The sequence below is a fragment of the Alternaria conjuncta genome, assembly GCF_024043145.1.
Source record: "Alternaria conjuncta strain BMP 0040 chromosome Unknown scaffold_2, whole genome shotgun sequence".
Taxonomy (NCBI): Eukaryota; Fungi; Ascomycota; class Dothideomycetes; order Pleosporales; family Pleosporaceae; genus Alternaria; species Alternaria conjuncta.
This window is the reverse complement of record NW_026250091.1, coordinates 1,253,551-1,269,160: the sequence shown is the minus strand read 5'-3', so window position 1 is coordinate 1,269,160 and position 15,610 is coordinate 1,253,551. Positions and strand designations below refer to the sequence as shown.

The 15,610-nt window shown below is 52.0% G+C and overlaps 7 protein-coding genes across 7 annotated transcripts; 3 read left to right on the top strand and 4 right to left on the bottom strand.

Annotated features, from left to right (window-relative positions):
* Positions 1 to 254: 254 nt before the first annotated feature.
* Positions 255 to 1,405, bottom strand: J4E85_001542 (uncharacterized protein; the record flags this gene model as incomplete). The annotated part of the gene is made up of 4 exons (XM_051465827.1): positions 255 to 427; positions 488 to 806; positions 862 to 1,237; positions 1,350 to 1,405. The coding sequence occupies 4 exons, from the start codon at positions 1,403 to 1,405 to the stop codon at positions 255 to 257; spliced, it is 924 nt and encodes a 307-aa protein (XP_051330384.1).
* A 532-nt stretch (positions 1,406 to 1,937) lies between these two features.
* On the top strand, positions 1,938 to 3,098 carry J4E85_001541 (uncharacterized protein; the record flags this gene model as incomplete). The annotated part of the gene is made up of 3 exons (XM_051465826.1): positions 1,938 to 1,973; positions 2,052 to 2,372; positions 2,430 to 3,098. 3 exons carry the CDS (start codon positions 1,938 to 1,940, stop codon positions 3,096 to 3,098), a joined length of 1,026 nt encoding a protein of 341 aa, XP_051330383.1.
* An 810-nt stretch (positions 3,099 to 3,908) lies between these two features.
* Positions 3,909 to 5,585, bottom strand: J4E85_001540 (uncharacterized protein; the record flags this gene model as incomplete). Its single annotated transcript, XM_051465825.1, has 1 exon — positions 3,909 to 5,585. The coding sequence occupies one exon, from the start codon at positions 5,583 to 5,585 to the stop codon at positions 3,909 to 3,911; it is 1,677 nt and encodes a 558-aa protein (XP_051330382.1).
* Positions 5,586 to 6,346: 761 nt separating this feature from the next.
* J4E85_001539 (uncharacterized protein) lies at positions 6,347 to 8,331 on the top strand (the record flags this gene model as incomplete). Its single annotated transcript, XM_051465824.1, has 7 exons — positions 6,347 to 6,400; positions 6,451 to 6,518; positions 6,567 to 6,635; positions 6,683 to 7,544; positions 7,597 to 7,820; positions 7,873 to 8,137; positions 8,218 to 8,331. 7 exons carry the CDS (start codon positions 6,347 to 6,349, stop codon positions 8,329 to 8,331), a joined length of 1,656 nt encoding a protein of 551 aa, XP_051330381.1.
* Positions 8,332 to 8,791: 460 nt separating this feature from the next.
* J4E85_001538 (uncharacterized protein) lies at positions 8,792 to 9,433 on the bottom strand (the record flags this gene model as incomplete). The annotated part of the gene is made up of 2 exons (XM_051465823.1): positions 8,792 to 9,282; positions 9,373 to 9,433. 2 exons carry the CDS (start codon positions 9,431 to 9,433, stop codon positions 8,792 to 8,794), a joined length of 552 nt encoding a protein of 183 aa, XP_051330380.1.
* A 380-nt stretch (positions 9,434 to 9,813) lies between these two features.
* On the top strand, positions 9,814 to 10,941 carry J4E85_001537 (uncharacterized protein; the record flags this gene model as incomplete). The annotated part of the gene is made up of 1 exon (XM_051465822.1): positions 9,814 to 10,941. One exon carries the CDS (start codon positions 9,814 to 9,816, stop codon positions 10,939 to 10,941), a length of 1,128 nt encoding a protein of 375 aa, XP_051330379.1.
* A 134-nt stretch (positions 10,942 to 11,075) lies between these two features.
* On the bottom strand, positions 11,076 to 15,083 carry J4E85_001536 (uncharacterized protein; the record flags this gene model as incomplete). The annotated part of the gene is made up of 5 exons (XM_051465821.1): positions 11,076 to 11,228; positions 11,278 to 13,655; positions 13,755 to 14,444; positions 14,509 to 14,956; positions 15,027 to 15,083. 5 exons carry the CDS (start codon positions 15,081 to 15,083, stop codon positions 11,076 to 11,078), a joined length of 3,726 nt encoding a protein of 1,241 aa, XP_051330378.1.
* Between the last annotated feature and the right edge of the window lie 527 nt (positions 15,084 to 15,610).

Genomic DNA, 15,610 nt, shown 5'->3' with positions numbered 1-15,610 from the left:
GTCCGCCGCTCGGTGTAATGCGCCTTGCTCCGGGCCCGTGAGGACGGTTCACGAGGCGTAGCGCTCGTGCATAGCGGCTATGCAAGAAGAGCGCGGAATGCCACGGCACATGTACCTTAGACTGCAAAACCTCGTTTCGATATTCTTCATTCAGTTTGACGTCGAAGGATTTGCCAGGGGGTTGTGCCAACCGAGAAGTGGATGTTAGTCATTCGCGTGCGAGAGTAACATCTCGGCTCCATCTCGGTGTAACATTACACGTCCGCCCCACCCTCTACGGTCGCGCCGCTCAAATTGCCGCTTTTGAACTCATCAACGATTTGCTCCATAGTGACCCATTCCACTCCTTCGTGCCCGTTGATCCACTCGATGAGCCTCTCGTGCAGTAGAATGACTTGTGGTTTGCCGCTCACCTGCGGATGGATACCTAAAGATGGGTGTACGAAGTCAGTCTCTAACAAACAGTTCGTCCAGGGACATGACTGACTAATTGGGAAAATGAAGCTTCCGTCATCAGGACATTCGCGATACAGAAACTCGAACTGCTCCTTCCACAGGCGCTCGATGACCGCGGTATCGACGAAGCCATGTGTGCTTGGTTGTGTAAGCGAGAGCTGGAAAGGTGGCCAGTCATCCAGATGCCAATTTGCAGGTATCTCCACGACTGCAGATGGCTTCAGTGTTGACATGGGCTTCATCCAATGAGAAGCTGGCTTTGATACGTCGGTCTCTGTATACGTGCTGAGGTGCGGGGAAGGAACGTAGTAGGGCTGAGAGTCATGATGCATGAAGGAGTGATCGTATTCCTACATTGATGTCAGCTCGCCATTTATGCCTGATGTCAGAGAATGGTACTCGTACAATTCCGAACTCTTCGAGGAGCTTGATCGTCTCCCTACTCGTGCTCCAGGCAGGTGCAGTCCAGCCGCGCGGTTTCTTGCCTGCAATGTCTGTCAAGACCTGTATGCTCTTCTCCAAAACGTGTCGTTGCTGTTGTTCGTTCAAAAGGGAGACAAATTCGTGTGTGTAGCCGTGTAGCCCGATTTCATGTCCACTTTCGACGATTTTGCGTATCTGATGCGGAAAAGACTCCGCAGAATGTGCTGGTATGAACCATGTTGTCTTGATGTCGTATTTGTCCCAAAGCCTCAGCAGACGATCAATGCCTACAGTGGCACCAAAGACACCACGGGACACATCAGTTGGGTTGGCGGGGGCTCCGGTTTTGGTGTTTAGCCTTGAGGTGCCGTCAGCTGGTGCTCATGAGACGCTCCGAATGGATCGAACGTGCCACCCGCTCACCTGTGTTCCTCGGTAATCAGCAAATGATTCGAACGAAGATGGCAGACCTGTTACTCACCGCGTCGATGTCAATACCATAAGTACACAGCACGCGTTTTGGCATGATTCGTGAGGCAAAACGGAAGGTAAGGAACTCGTTGGATATGGAGCAACCCTCGGGGAAGCAACAGAATGCAGGCGAGAGGCAATCGCCTCTTATCGTCAACTGCCTGCCTTCTCAAACGACATAGTCCGCGGCACAGTTGTAGTTGGCATGTTTGACCGCGGCTGTTTCGATACCAAGGGAGTGGTTCACCGCCCGTCGCTGATATACTCCGAAGCACTAATCAAGCAGGTAGTAACAGGGTTTCAACGCCGGTGGATTAGCTTGCAGTGGTCCATAGACTGCATTTGTGCACATGCAGTGCAGTTCGCAGAAAATTACTCATGCTGCACCTTTACAACGAATGGGAGACGAAGGAGCGCGTGGCGTAGCTCGAGACGGAATTGAGCGCACGTCGAAGGCGGGGCATGTGCGTGGGATTGCCGAAAGCGCTGCCGCAGACAGATAGACTTTAGCAATTCATTCCTTCGAATAGGAATCTAGACTGCTTCCTACATCTTCTCGTCAGATATTTGTCGGGTCGTCGTACACGATGCTGTTTGTCGAGTGCAAGGGCACCCCGTATGAGGTAAGTGTGACGCGTGACGTCATTACTGCTGCCGCGACGAACCGCGACAGCGACCAGGATTATGCTGATCGCACACAGATTGGCTACCAACACGGTAAAGCCGCAAAGCTACAGATTGCTCGTTGCATCGAGTTCTACGCGTGTCTCTTCCTGAAGAACTGCAAGAAGAGATGGCCGCAGGTCCTCCAGCACGCGTCGACGTTTGAACAGCGAGCAAAGGCGCAATGGCCAAACTTCCACGAAGAGATGCAAGGCATTGCCGACGGCTCCGGACGCGAGTTGCTAGACATCGTAGCGATAAACGTCCGGACTGAGATCAACTTTGGCTTGTTCAGCGATGGCTGCACTGCCCTCGCGTGGCACACCCAGAACCGGGCATGGTTGGCGCAGAACTGGGATGTATGCAGCACCTCTAGAAGAACACGAAAGCGATGATCGTGTGCTAACAGTGCCCAGTGGATGACCGAGCAGCAAGAGAACCTGATTGTTACCAAGATCACACAAGCGAATAAGCCCACTATAATCCAAGTAACCGAGGCAGGCATCATCGGAAAGATCGGCTTCAACAGCAGCGGCGTAGGCACGTTGTTCAACGCCATAAAAGTTCACGGCGTGGATTCCACCCGAATGCCCGCTCACTTTGGCTTGAGAATGGCACTGGAGAGCACGTCAGTCGACGAAGCAGTACGCAAGCTGGAGAGTTTCGGCATGGCATCCTCAGCCCATATCCTCATAGCTGATGCAAAAACGTCCCTGGGCTTAGAATTCACAAAGAGCACTTTTGCGCACGTGTTACCAGACTCTAGCTCAAAGGTCATTCACACGAACCACCTGCTGTTGGAGCACCCTGGCGAAATCGATACTGTATGGCTCAAGGACTCCATCACCAGGGTTCAAACAATGGCAACGAACGTTGGAGCGCTGGGCGACGACCCCAGCTGGGAAGACGTGACTCAATTGTTTGCCGACCAGCAGAATGCGCCGGGTGCGATATGTAGGTTTGAGACCGAGGAGACTGGAAGTGGTACCCTGTTCAACATTGTTATGGACTTGAAAAGCAAGAAAGCAGTGCTGAAGATGGGAAGGCCAACACAACCAGACGAAACTCTGAGTCTAGAGCTATAGGGCAGATGTACTGCATACTCGTCTTTATTTGAACAAGATACCAAACTCTTCCACTTCCACAGGAATGTCGGCAGTCAAGTGGATAGAAGCCCATGACTAGGACACGTTAAATATGTGTACGCTCGCATGAACTGCCTGTGCCACTGCACTACGTGTCAGGAGATCTATATGCTTATCGAAAGTCGTCACACGCGACACTGATGTAGTTGACTGCGTCTCCAATTTGCCTCTCGAGTAAAGACGTCTTGTGACTATGTAGCCGGTATGTGAATAGGGCAGTTCTCGTTCGTAAACGAATATGCAGATACTCTGCGGGTAAATGGCCCGTCCTTCCCCACCGCAGCGTGGGGGCTCAATGCGCTCTGTGTTGGCAGTGCAGCACTCTCGGCGCCGTCGAATCCACCCGACACATTGGTAGACGCTGGACGTGACCGGGCGACTCCCGTGCCGCGTGCCCCGCATATGGGTACGCGGAAATAAGCCACGGCGGGCTTTGGCGAATGTAACCTCATGACTATCGACTGTGCGCCCAAAACGTGTCCAGTGACGTTTGGTTGTATGCATATTCACACATGTTGAAATCCAGTCAAAGTGTTATCAAACTTGATACTCGGCGGAAGTCTAGAACAACAAAGTACCACTGAAGAGATGTAAAGCCGCGACCCAAGGGTATTTCATTAGTTCAAACCGAAAATGCGCAACGATTCCACATGCTAGCTAAGTAAATCAGTACAGTGCTGTGAAGTCATCAAGCTGAAAGACGTAAATGCCGGTGAAAGAAGAAACCTGATCGAGAAACGCCAAGGAGTACTATAACTCCGGTGTCATGTCCATATTATCATTCAAGGAAAACTCCGCATTCCAATCAGAAGGCGCGAGATTGTAAGAGTACGCACCCAGTGGGTCTGGTGCATCGATCGCTGAGGTAGGGTTGAAAACTGTCCAGAACTGGTAAGCCTCATCAATTTCTGTAAGTATAGAGGGCGGCACTTGGTAGTCGTAGAGATTGCTCGCATCAGAGACCGTTTGGTGCAGTGTTGGCGGACAATAACTCGCTCTCTGATTCAGGAATTCGAGGTATTCCTTCTTGACCGGAAGGAGTAGTCGTTCGTACTCTTCGAAACACCTTTTCGCGGCTGCCCATCGCTCCGAGATGGACAAGAAGCATTTCGAAAAAACGTGCATCCATTCTTCAACTTGTTGCCATGAGTACTGGTCCGCAACTTCTTTCGGACAGCGCTGCAAACCTTGCAAGAATATGAGCGCACAATTGAAGACATGATGGCATGGATGGAAGACGTATTTGATCTTTCCCGCTTCTGCCTCAGATTGCTGAAAGTAGCCGTCAGCAACCTTGACGGCATTGAGTAGAGCGATCATCATTTGCTCTTTACTTGGGTTCGGCAGTCGTCGAGAGGTGCGATGTAACAAGGACAAGACGTAAGGGGTTGCGATGTCGGAGTATAAGCGCATCTCAGTCCATCGTGCATTTAAGCTACGATCTTTGTTGGCCTCTGAAGCTGCATATATCTCGCGTTGCCAATCTGACATGGCATTGATAGTGTGTTGTACCCACTCCTCCAACGAGGAGCACTCTTGAGATATAGGGTCTTCATGCCACAAGACGGATATGACGTCAGCTTCGATAAGGCGAAAGCGGCAAATAATACGCTGCGTGAATTTCGATAGTCGTCCAGTCGGTGATATGCTAGACTGCGTAATGGCGGTGTCGTCAATCTCCATGGGGAAATGAACATCTATGCGCCCAACCGGAAGACTTGTAGGGCGTAGAAATATGCAGCAGACGCCAACTTCCATCTCCCATGCACACCAGAATATACGTCGTCGCATGTCGCGTTGGTAAACGGAGACTTTAGCATCATTGGGCAGCTCCTGGTGCAATCCGAGGTCAATGACTGCTTGGCTGATGAGACCTGTCATGAGCCATAGATCGGCCATCTTAGGATTCAGGAAGATGTATTGGGTTAATAGCAATATAGCTTGTAGTCCAGCGATATCGTTGGTTGCAACCTCTGGAATCCATTGCATAGCGTGTCGAACTAGCTGATAAGCAAGGTCGTTTGCCTTCTGCACATTATTCCGTGCGCTTGTTGTTAGCGAGATGGCCATGATGATGCAGACTATGTATCGATTTCGGAATGAGTCTTCATTTGGCGTTGCTGCTTTCTTGTGATAGATGGAGTTGAAAGCAGTTGTCACGTCGTTTCGATGGTAGATGGGGTATTGTGTGATGACGCGATCTAAGTAGTTTTGGAGTAGTTTGTTGGCGCCAACCTCGTCAGGCATGAGGTCATAGAATAGCCCTTTGGTCTGCTGGGGGTTCAAGATGGATCTGGGGTGGTTCTCGTTCAGATCGTTGGAAAGAACAGGTCCCTTTTTCGAAGGCAGCCTCGTGCCTCTGATGACGCACTGTAGGAAGGGCCGAGCTTTGCACACACCAAGGAAAGAAGGCGTGATGTCTTGCATGACCTGGTTGACGAGGCTGTCGGCGAAGGCACATTTCTCTGGACGCCAATTCCCCGGCCTCGAGTCAGATGCGTGAGAATCTGCTGGAGATGACAGAGTAGCACTTGACTGTCCCAGAGATGGCAGCGTCGAGGGCGTGCTGCTCTGGCCCTCAAGCCGAGCGATGTGCGCTTCCAGAAAGTCGGCAATAGAGCGCGGAGCTTCTTGCTGGGTTGAAGAATCGAATCCCACACACTGGACGCTAGCATCTACGCAACGCGTGCAGGCGGGAACCTTGCCATCACACTTGATGGAGTCAGTACATGTATGACGGGGGCAGAGGAAAGCGTCTACCGAGAGTTTACGCTTCCGACAGCGAGCACAGGCCAGCACGCGACGACGGACTTTGGTGCGGTTCTGCATGGCCAACCTCGAGCGTCTGGCGTCTGTACCACGATGGCGCCGTTGTCATGGCGGAGATGAAGGACTTGCTGGCGGTGATGATTCCCGATGGCTGGTGTTCTCGAACGAAGGACGGGATGCTGGCATGTGGGCGGACTGTGGGCACGCGGGATGCAGGCGGCCGGGGTGATCGCTTCTGTGTTGGGACGCCCTAGCCAGATAAGATCGTCCTGCTCGCCATCCACTCCGCCCAGGCCTCCCATCGCGTCTCCGACCATTGTCGCTGACATGACGACGGCGCGCGATGGATCGTAGTACAGACGACAGCTCTGCTAGACCTTGACCCGTACCTGTCGCCTCCTTGCAAACTGCCCACTCCGATGGCCGCCGCGACCTCGAAGCCCCCCACGCTCGATCTAGATGCTCTGATTCAGGTAACGCCGCCGTCTCCGCAATTCGCCATCGTGCACTTACACTTCCCCAGAGTCTCCCCGCATGCAAGCGATGCCGAGAGTGTCGCCGCGGATGCGATACCTTATTGCCCAAGTGCAGGTACATGGCTTCTCTGTCCCACCCTGCGCGTCCTGCTAACGTTGTCAGGCAATGCACCAAAGCCGGCGTCGAATGCATGTTCTACGACCACGGACGCAATCAGCTGCTGCCGCGAAGGTGAGCAGACGAGGCTTGTCCTCGAACTCGTACTAAGACATGCCCAGCTACATCAGCGAGCTAGTAGATCGTGTGCGCAATTTGTCCAGTGGCCATGGGTCGCCAGCGACATCCGGCGGGCTCACGGACAATGGCGCCTTTGCTACACACGTCAAAACAGAATTCATCGCTTCTGAAGTTCCTCGATACGAACATCACTTCGCCGAAGCGGGAAACAGCTATCGATACCTTGGCGCTGAATCCTGCCTTCTCAAATCCCCCAGACTACACACTGCGCACGAAAATCGTGCCGTGCAGACTGACGAAGAGCTTGACGACTGGCACTACAGCAACAAAGATTCGCCCGAGAAGCAGTATGAGCTGGTGCAACTCTATCTCGAAACTGTGCAACCTATATATCCAATCCTGGATTCATCGCTCCGTTATCTCGGACCTGACGTCCCTGGTGACCTAACGGACACCGAGAAGTTCTCGTTGTATATGATATATTCCATAGCATGCTACATCCTTCCCAACACTCGTAAAAAGCAACCTCCTGATACTTGCTGGAACCCTAGGGGTAGGCTCACATACCACCAGGCCAATTCCATTAGATACCGGGCCCTTGCCACTCAGTACTTTGCAGATGCTATGGAACACCTCGAGTTAGCAACAATGGAACCAAACATCGACACCATCCGGTCGGTTCTACTACTCGCTATCAATAGCTCATTTGACCCAATAGCTGGCAACATTGGCCAGCAAATAGCTCTCGCAGGCCGTCTTGCATTCGACCTTGAGTCAAAAAGAGCGTTACAAGAGCTGGATCCCGACGATGTTCAACTACTGCGAGCCATGCACATGACCATATTCTGCCTTGAGAACCAGATTGCATCTACACTGGATAGACCTGCATTGTTTCCGGAGCCGGTGAGTCTATCAGCTGCGCAGCCTTCTGAAGATCATGGCTCATCTATCGCAGGATGAAGAAATGTGTTTTGACAAAGAGAAGCCCGCGGAATACCTCTGCTCATTATATCGCATGCAAAATCGCTTCCGCAAAGGCGACCACATCGCCAAGGAGAACGTCAAGAAGCTGTTACCGCTATTTGACGAGAGAGACGAGCTGCTCCCTGTCATACGCATTACCTTACACATAACACACTTGTTGCTGAATCCTTGTTGGGGGAGTGCATGGCATGTGCTGTACGTAATATCCGCATGCCTTGAAGGATGTCATGCTAACCATCACAAACAGAGAGGCTGTAGTGAGTTTCGGCGGCATCCATGTCTTCGTCACGCCACATTGGGTATACCGAGCAGGCACAGTGCTCATACAGAACATGCCGGCAATCTTTGGCGGGAACCTTATCCAGTTGTACTCCAACGCGCTCCTCGTTCTCGAGCTCTCTTCCTGGAGGTGGCCAAGCTCCGCTGCCCTCTCAGCCTCCCTAGTCGATCTCATGCAACACATGAAAACGAAGTATAGACCAGACTGGTCCGACAAACTTCAACAAGGCGACGTAAGAATATGACCTCCTGGCTAGTTGCGACTGCGAGCAAATCCCGTCTTTCATTTCCATCATCCTAATAGACCCCTCAGATGTCCTCTAGTTCCGCCGCGGAGAATATACGACAGACTCAAGCCCGGGGTCAAGGAGACATCGAAATCGTTCATTCCAGGTCCCGAGAATTGCCTCTCACTCCCCAGTCCTGATGTGAGAGATATCTGGATGCTCTCGTCTTATGAAATCATTATACCTTTCGGCGATGCTTGTATCATACGTCGCTGGGGCAGAATATGTTAGGCCATGAAGGGAACATGGAAAGCTTTGGTCCACCAGTACAACGGGCACGTCTCTGTAACACTCATCATGAAACAATGCACAGAGAAGGGAAATATTAGCAAGATCCATGGGATAAGGTCGGTTGCCGTGGCATGCCATGGACTGGCAGAAGTTAGTGGCGTCCAACTACATGCGACCTATTACTTTGCCAACGAGTTACGAAGTACATGGCTACGTAACGATAAAATGCGTGTCCATACATCTCTCGACCATAACTCTCCGCCAGAGACTACTTCCATTAAGGCTATTGGTCATCTCTATAATGTTCTCTTCCTTCGAACCATTCACGTCGATCTGGATGTGATTTAGTGTTCGATCTTTCGTAACGTTTTACATACTCACATCGATCAAAATGCCGCGCTCACGATAAACTTCCTCTACGGGCAAAGTTTCTTCCTCGTATTCAGAGAAGCGCCGCTCAAATTTCTCATTGCTATCGTTGCTATCCCGGGCTCGAGCCGAGTATCTGGCTTTGGCATTTTGTTTGCTGACGCGTAACGACAATACGATGTCTGGTTTTGCATTGGTGTTACTTCCGCTTGCGATTGGCAGATCTTTGGGAAATGGCCAGACGTTCCATGATTCTAGTTGCTCGGTGCTTCGTGGGAATCCATCCACCAGGATGCCGGCCTTAGGTAGCTGCTGAGACAAGGCACCTTCGATCGCGCGCGCAATGAAAGGGTTCAACTCTTCAGAAGTTAGGAACCCTTGATTGTCGAGTTTGTCCTGGATAGTCACTGCGAGTGGTGCGTTGACGTTTTCACGCATCCAGCTCCGCAGACTGTCGCCGACGGAGTAGTGTACCAGGTTGTGGTCTCGAGCTAGACGCGTACATAGTGTTCCCTTCCCCGCACCAGGTGCGCCTAGTCATGGGTTACTTTGAAGTCTGAAAGCGAAGCTGAGCAGTATACCTAGTACGAACGCGATAGCAAAGCCGCGAGGGGATTCCTTGGTCTGATCTGAGGCTGCCATGGTACCGATAGCTGCTGGTAATGCGACTAGAGGAACTGTACTTCTCATGCGAGGTAGGGAGTGTCGCGGTGGGGCACAGTAAGATTGTGGAAGGTGCTTGGTATGTGCTTCCGGGGCGTTCCACTGATTGTTAGCCTTGATTGCCGTTTGTAGCAAGCGCCCCCACTCAGTATATCAAGGAAGTTGGGATCGAAAGCGATTTCTTGCTGTTGAAGACCCACATTACCCAGGCTCGGAACTTCCTCTATTAGGCCGAACCATCACTGCCTGTATAGAAGTTAACGCATCCCGCACCAACTTCCTCTTATTTCTGAAGACTTTGGTTCTCTTGCAGCAACTATCACTCATCATCCACGTCGTCTCCGGAAATACCGTTTACGATGGTGCTCCTCTCACTTGTCGCTGAAGTACCCGCTCTTCGGTACTTTGTCGGGATTGTCCTCGCGACTTGCGCGTACGCTGTCTACAAGTCCACCGCTATCAAGCCCGCCAAAACTCTCACACCCGTATTACTTACTGAAGACCCCTCTACCGAAGAGCCAGCCGTTGAAACGTCGGTTGTTCACGAGCCTTTGGATCCATCGAAGCCACCAGATGCGCCGGTATCAGTCAACTACTTCCCTTCTCGGGAGTGCAACTACAAATGCAAATTCTGCTTCCACACCGAAACCAGCTCCTACATACTAAGCGATGAAAAAGCGCGAGAAGGTCTAAGACTGCTCAGAGATGCGGGCATGCGCAAACTCAATATCGCGGGCGGTGAACCATTCCTACACCCCAAGCTTCTCTCAAGCCTGATTCGCTACTGCAAGGAAGACTTGAGCGTCGAAAGCATCAGCATCGTCAGCAACGGTAGCAAGATTACGGAGAAATGGATGCGAGAGAACTCTCAGTGGCTGGACATTCTGGCCATCTCCTGCGACTCATTCGACGCGCAGACGAACGTCAAGATTGGCCGTGGTGACGACGGGAAGAACGTCGCTCGACTGTTCCAAATTGCCGAGTGGTGCCGGGCCTTCAACGTGAAGTTCAAGCTCAACACCGTCGTTAATATACACAACTGGAACGAAGACATGGTTGCCAATATCGAGAAGCTGGCGCCATTCCGATGGAAGGTCTTTCAATGCCTCATCGTTGCAGGTGAGAACGACGACGAGACACGGAAGCGCGATGCAAGGACGTTTCTGGTCACTGACGAACAATGGCGCACGTTCTGCGATCGCCACAAGCACCTATCATGCTACGTACCCGAAGACAACAACTCAATGGCCAGCAGCTACTTGTTGCTCGATGAGTACATGCGCTTCATGGACAAGGGCGAGGGAATGATGACGACGAGCGCGTCTATCTTGGATGTTGGAGTTGAGAAGGCTATGCAGCAAATCGTCTGGGACAAGAAGTCGTTCGTCGAGCGTGGCGGAATTTACGACTGGGGTCGGGCAGATATGAGACCGACTAAAGACACAAGCTGCGGCACTGGTCTCAACTTGAAAGAACTGGAGTTCTAGTTCGTCGGAGACGACATGAGCTTGATACTGGGCGATGTGAAAAGGTGGCTACGTATTGTTCACACGGATGTCATTCTGATGCATGAAATAGCTTACACACCCATGGATTACAATGAATGAACTACATTCCCCAGCTAGCTCTTGCGTAACAGTGCCAAATGTCCTCCAGCTGTCACAGTATCTCCTGGTTTCACCAAAACCTTCTCAACCTTTAACTTGCCCGCTTTTGCCAGCGTGTCTGGCGTCTTGACCGCAATCTCCAGCTTCATCGCTTCAAGAATGACGATCTATATCATATTAGCAATGCCAGATGAACAGCCACGCGAAGTCACTTACCACACTCTCATCTCCAATCTCATCACCCTCGCTAACTTCTACCTTCCACACGTTCGCGTCGACGGGCGCCTCAACCCCAACGATATCCGGATCATCCAGCAGCTTCTCCACGGTCCCTTCGTCGACCTGACTCTCAGCCTTTTCCTTCCTCCAGCGTTCCAGACTCTCGTTCTCGGCTTTCGTCATCTCTTCCTGGGCAACCGCTTGCTTCTCCCTGATCTTCCTGACTTCATCGCTCGTCTTCTCTAGAAGCTCGTTGTGCTGCGCCATATCGAACTCCACGTCGTCGTACTCCCATTGGTACTTTCCTGCTCGGAATTTGCCTAGTAGATCATCGAGCTCCTTCTCACTGACCTGGTAGAAGGTCAAGATGTCGAAGTCGCGGAAAATCCAGGGCTTTGTGCCGAACCCGGGTTTGTAGGAATAGTAATCCCAGCAGGGTACCGTTCGGCCGGTCATCTGATACCCACCAGGTGAGTCAACGGGGTATATCGACATGCAGGAGCCGGCCCATCCAACTGTGCCTTCGGGTGTGAAAACGCGACTTGGGTTCATCTTTGGAGCGGAGAGGCGTTGGCGCGGATCTACGGGCAGCGATACAGTGTTACCGCAGAAGAAGCCGACAACTACGGCCATGAATTGGCCCGTGAGGTATATGTCCTTCAGCTGCTGTGGCGTGAAAGCGTTGTTCTTTGCGACGAATGCGAGATTATCGGGTAGGTACGGTGCGTGAGGCCGCTGGTTAGTCATGTAGCGTTGAGTTGCTTCGTCTTGGAGTTTCGATTCGAATGAGATTGGAAGCCTGAAAACGCGGGTAGGGACTTTGGTGCTTCTCAAGTCGCCGAGATTTGATTCGATGGACTGAAGGTGCGCAATGAGCTCTGATCGAGGGAGCTTGGCACCGTTGTAGTGGAGGAGAAGCGATGTGCAGCACCCCACGGTGTTATACAGGTTGGACTTGATGAGCTCGGGAGTGGAGTCTGAGTGCAATGCGTTCTCCAAAGCAGTGACGCGGCAGCGGTGATTGAGATCGAAATTCTCATTCCCGTATTCGATCAGGATATGGTCGTCACCTCCTTGACGATATCTGACTTGTGGAGTGCTATTGTTCTGCTCTTTCTCCCAAATGACAGCCTTTCCGATATCTCCTTCGTGGAAGTTGCAGTGTGCACCTTGCATCTTTTCAATGCCTTCAAAGTCGCGTTCGCCGCTGATGGCTTGCTCAACTGAATCTAAGAAGCTGTCGTTCCTCTTTCTCTTTTTCAGTGCATCATCGAGACCAGCCCGGACATACTTCACAGTATTCCCCGCTTTGAGCTGACCTAGCTTCCACCAGTCGGCCTTGACGACCGTGGTAGAGCTGGTAAACCCTCCGAAGTTTGGGCAGTCCACAGGGAAGATACACGGATCGTCTCCAGTCCAGTTCAAGGTACCCAGTGGATAGCCGTACTCGATGAGATTGCTTGGATGCGCGCCTCCTTCGCCGCCATCTTTACGGGCCCATTTCGGAACCGGCCCCACCAGACGAATTCCGCTCCGCGATGCATTGTGAGATACCTTCCACTCAGTCTTGTATATCTCCTCGATGAACTTCGGATCGAAGTAGCCTTCGTCGTGGGGTCCAACCATCGCTGTTATTTCCCAGCTTGACTTGTAGATGGGTCGCAGCTTTTCTGGGAGTGAAACGCTAGTGAAAGCGTCTGGAAGCTCTCCCACCGTCTGTAACAGATCGCTTGGTGCCAGCGCCCGGCCCTGGTAGCCTCCAATCGCTACGAGCGGCGATGTCGACTTCGAGCCAAAGTATTCCGCAACAGACGGGAATCCTCCAAAGACTGCGAGATATGAGCGACAACCCCCACCTGTCGTCTTCCCAATCTTAAGCTTCTGACCAGCTTCGATCTTTACGCTTGTCCACATAGGAAAGGTCTCTTCGTCCAAGAATGCTTCCATAGGAGCTCCACACAGCGCGACAATAGCCGGGCCGACAAACCTCAGTTCCGGTCCACTCAGCGTGAGTTCCAGCGCTTCCTTTGATCGCGGGTTTCCCACGAGCATGTTCGCGATCTGAAATGCGATTGGGTCCATAGGTCCAGAATGAGGTACACCTTTACCAACTGTTGGCCGCCCGGGAAGGTCTTGAATTAAAGTGTATGCTCCCGCCGAAATCACGTCGATAGCTTGAGGCGAGTACTTGAAGTCTGTGAGGAAGCTGGTCATGGTGTTGCCGTTTCTGAAGCGCGAATCGTCCAGTATATTGGCGAGAAATTCGAGGTTGGTAGGTGGGCCGCAAATGGTAGATTGGGTGAGCAGCTCGCTCATTGACGCGATTGCCTCATCTCTGGATGGAGAATGGACCATGGCTTTCGCTATCAAAGGATCTGGTCGTCGTCAGTAAGGAACTTGCTTACTCTATCAGGGCTCTGATATCAATGCAGGATTCACGTGTCCTGTACAGAGAAGGAGAAAGAGTGTCGCACCATAATTGGGAGTAATGCGAACTCCGGTGAAGACCCACGTATCGACTCGACTGCCCGGGACATCTTTCCAGGTCACCTTTTGCAGCAGTCCAGGCGAGGGTGCGTAATCTCTTAGTGGATTCTCGGCGTAAACACGAGCTTCGATAGCCGATCCTCTCGGCCCTGAGGGTTGCATAGCTTTCAACGTCTTGCCATCGAGCCCATGATTGCCTGCTAATTGCGCATCTGCTTGCTTCAGCATAAGTTCTACCAGGTCGACATCATAGCAAAGCTCCGTGATGCCGTGCTCAACCTGAAGTCGAGTATTCATCTCCAGAAAGAAGAAATCGCCCGACTTGTCATCGACGAGATACTCGATGGTGCCAGCAGATCCATATTTGATCGACTCGGCGAGGCGTACCGCAGCCTCACCCAGCTTCTTTCGCAGCTCGAGATGCCTCTCTACAAACGGGCTTGGACATTCTTCAATGACCTTCTGATGTCGTCTTTGGATGGAACATTCGCGTTCGCCGAAATGGATGGCTTGACCCTGGCCATTACCGAACACCTGGACTTCAATGTGGTGAGAGGCAGGATAGAAGGCCTCGATAAAAACTCCGGGGTTCTTGAACAGCGTTTCTCCTCTAGATTGCACCATTCGAAAGCCGTCGCGAACCTCTTCGGCATTGTTGCAAGTAATGAGTCCCATTCCTAAATGTCGATGTTAGACGATGGCATGTATCTCACACGTGGGTTATGAACGAATTTGACGTACCACCGCCGCCCCCGGTCGCTTTCAACATGACAGGAAATCCAATACGCTCGGCTTCCTTTGCTGCCACCTCTTCGTTCTCGACTAGGCCTTTCGTCCCGGGTACGATGGGAACATGAGCCTTTTCCGCCAGATCTCGTGCGGTGTGCTTAACACCAAAGGCATCGATGGCGTCCGATGATGGCCCGACCCATATGAGACCTGCATCACCGACCAGACGCGCGAAATGGGCGTTCTCTGACAGGAACCCATATCCAGGTATAATTGCTTGCGCGCCCCTTTCCTTGGCTATGCGCAGTACGGCTGCCTCATCAGTATATGCAGTCGCGTTGCTTCCTGGTAGCAAAACTGCTTCATCGGCATCTCGGACATGTTGCGATGCGGCATCGGCTTCTGAATAGATGGCGATGGTTTTGATACCGAGTCTTTTGGCTGTTCTGGTGATGCGTACCTATACCCACAATGTCAGTCGGGGGCTGTTATCGATAACGGGACAATTCCGCGGCGTCAGCGCCACATACCGCGATCTCGCCTCTATTCGCAATCAACAGAACTCGTAGTTTTTGCATGTCAGACATTGGAGCAAATGGTACGCGAACGCAATCACCGTATCCAAATCATTCACGAACCGGCTCTTTCTATGAGTTCCATAGTTGGAGGCAGGTTGAATGACCCCACCTTTCCGCCATTCCCCTTTCGCGCCGATATCTTACCTCCACCCGTTAGAGCGAAGGCGTTGTCATTGGTGCTTTACCAAACGCGTCGACTTTCTCCCGGGGTGTCTCCGGTGATGCAGACGTCACCGCCGACGTTCGAGAGGCGGGGTCGATAACAAGCATCCATGGATTGGAGGATGACGCTACGCGTGCAGCGCGTTTAACAGCTGTGGGGAAAGTTCGACCATTGCGGGATAACGCCGAGTATGACTTTGGAATGGTATGAAAGCATGACCTCCGGTCCGAGCGGATTACTCCAACTACTCCAACTCTCTCCGCTACCACTACACGCGCATCTGATGACCTACTCGAGAACCAACGCAAGACACTTCGTACTCCAACCGTAGTGCTTCACTCTCACCAGCTAACGAATTTCTTCGTACAAGGGT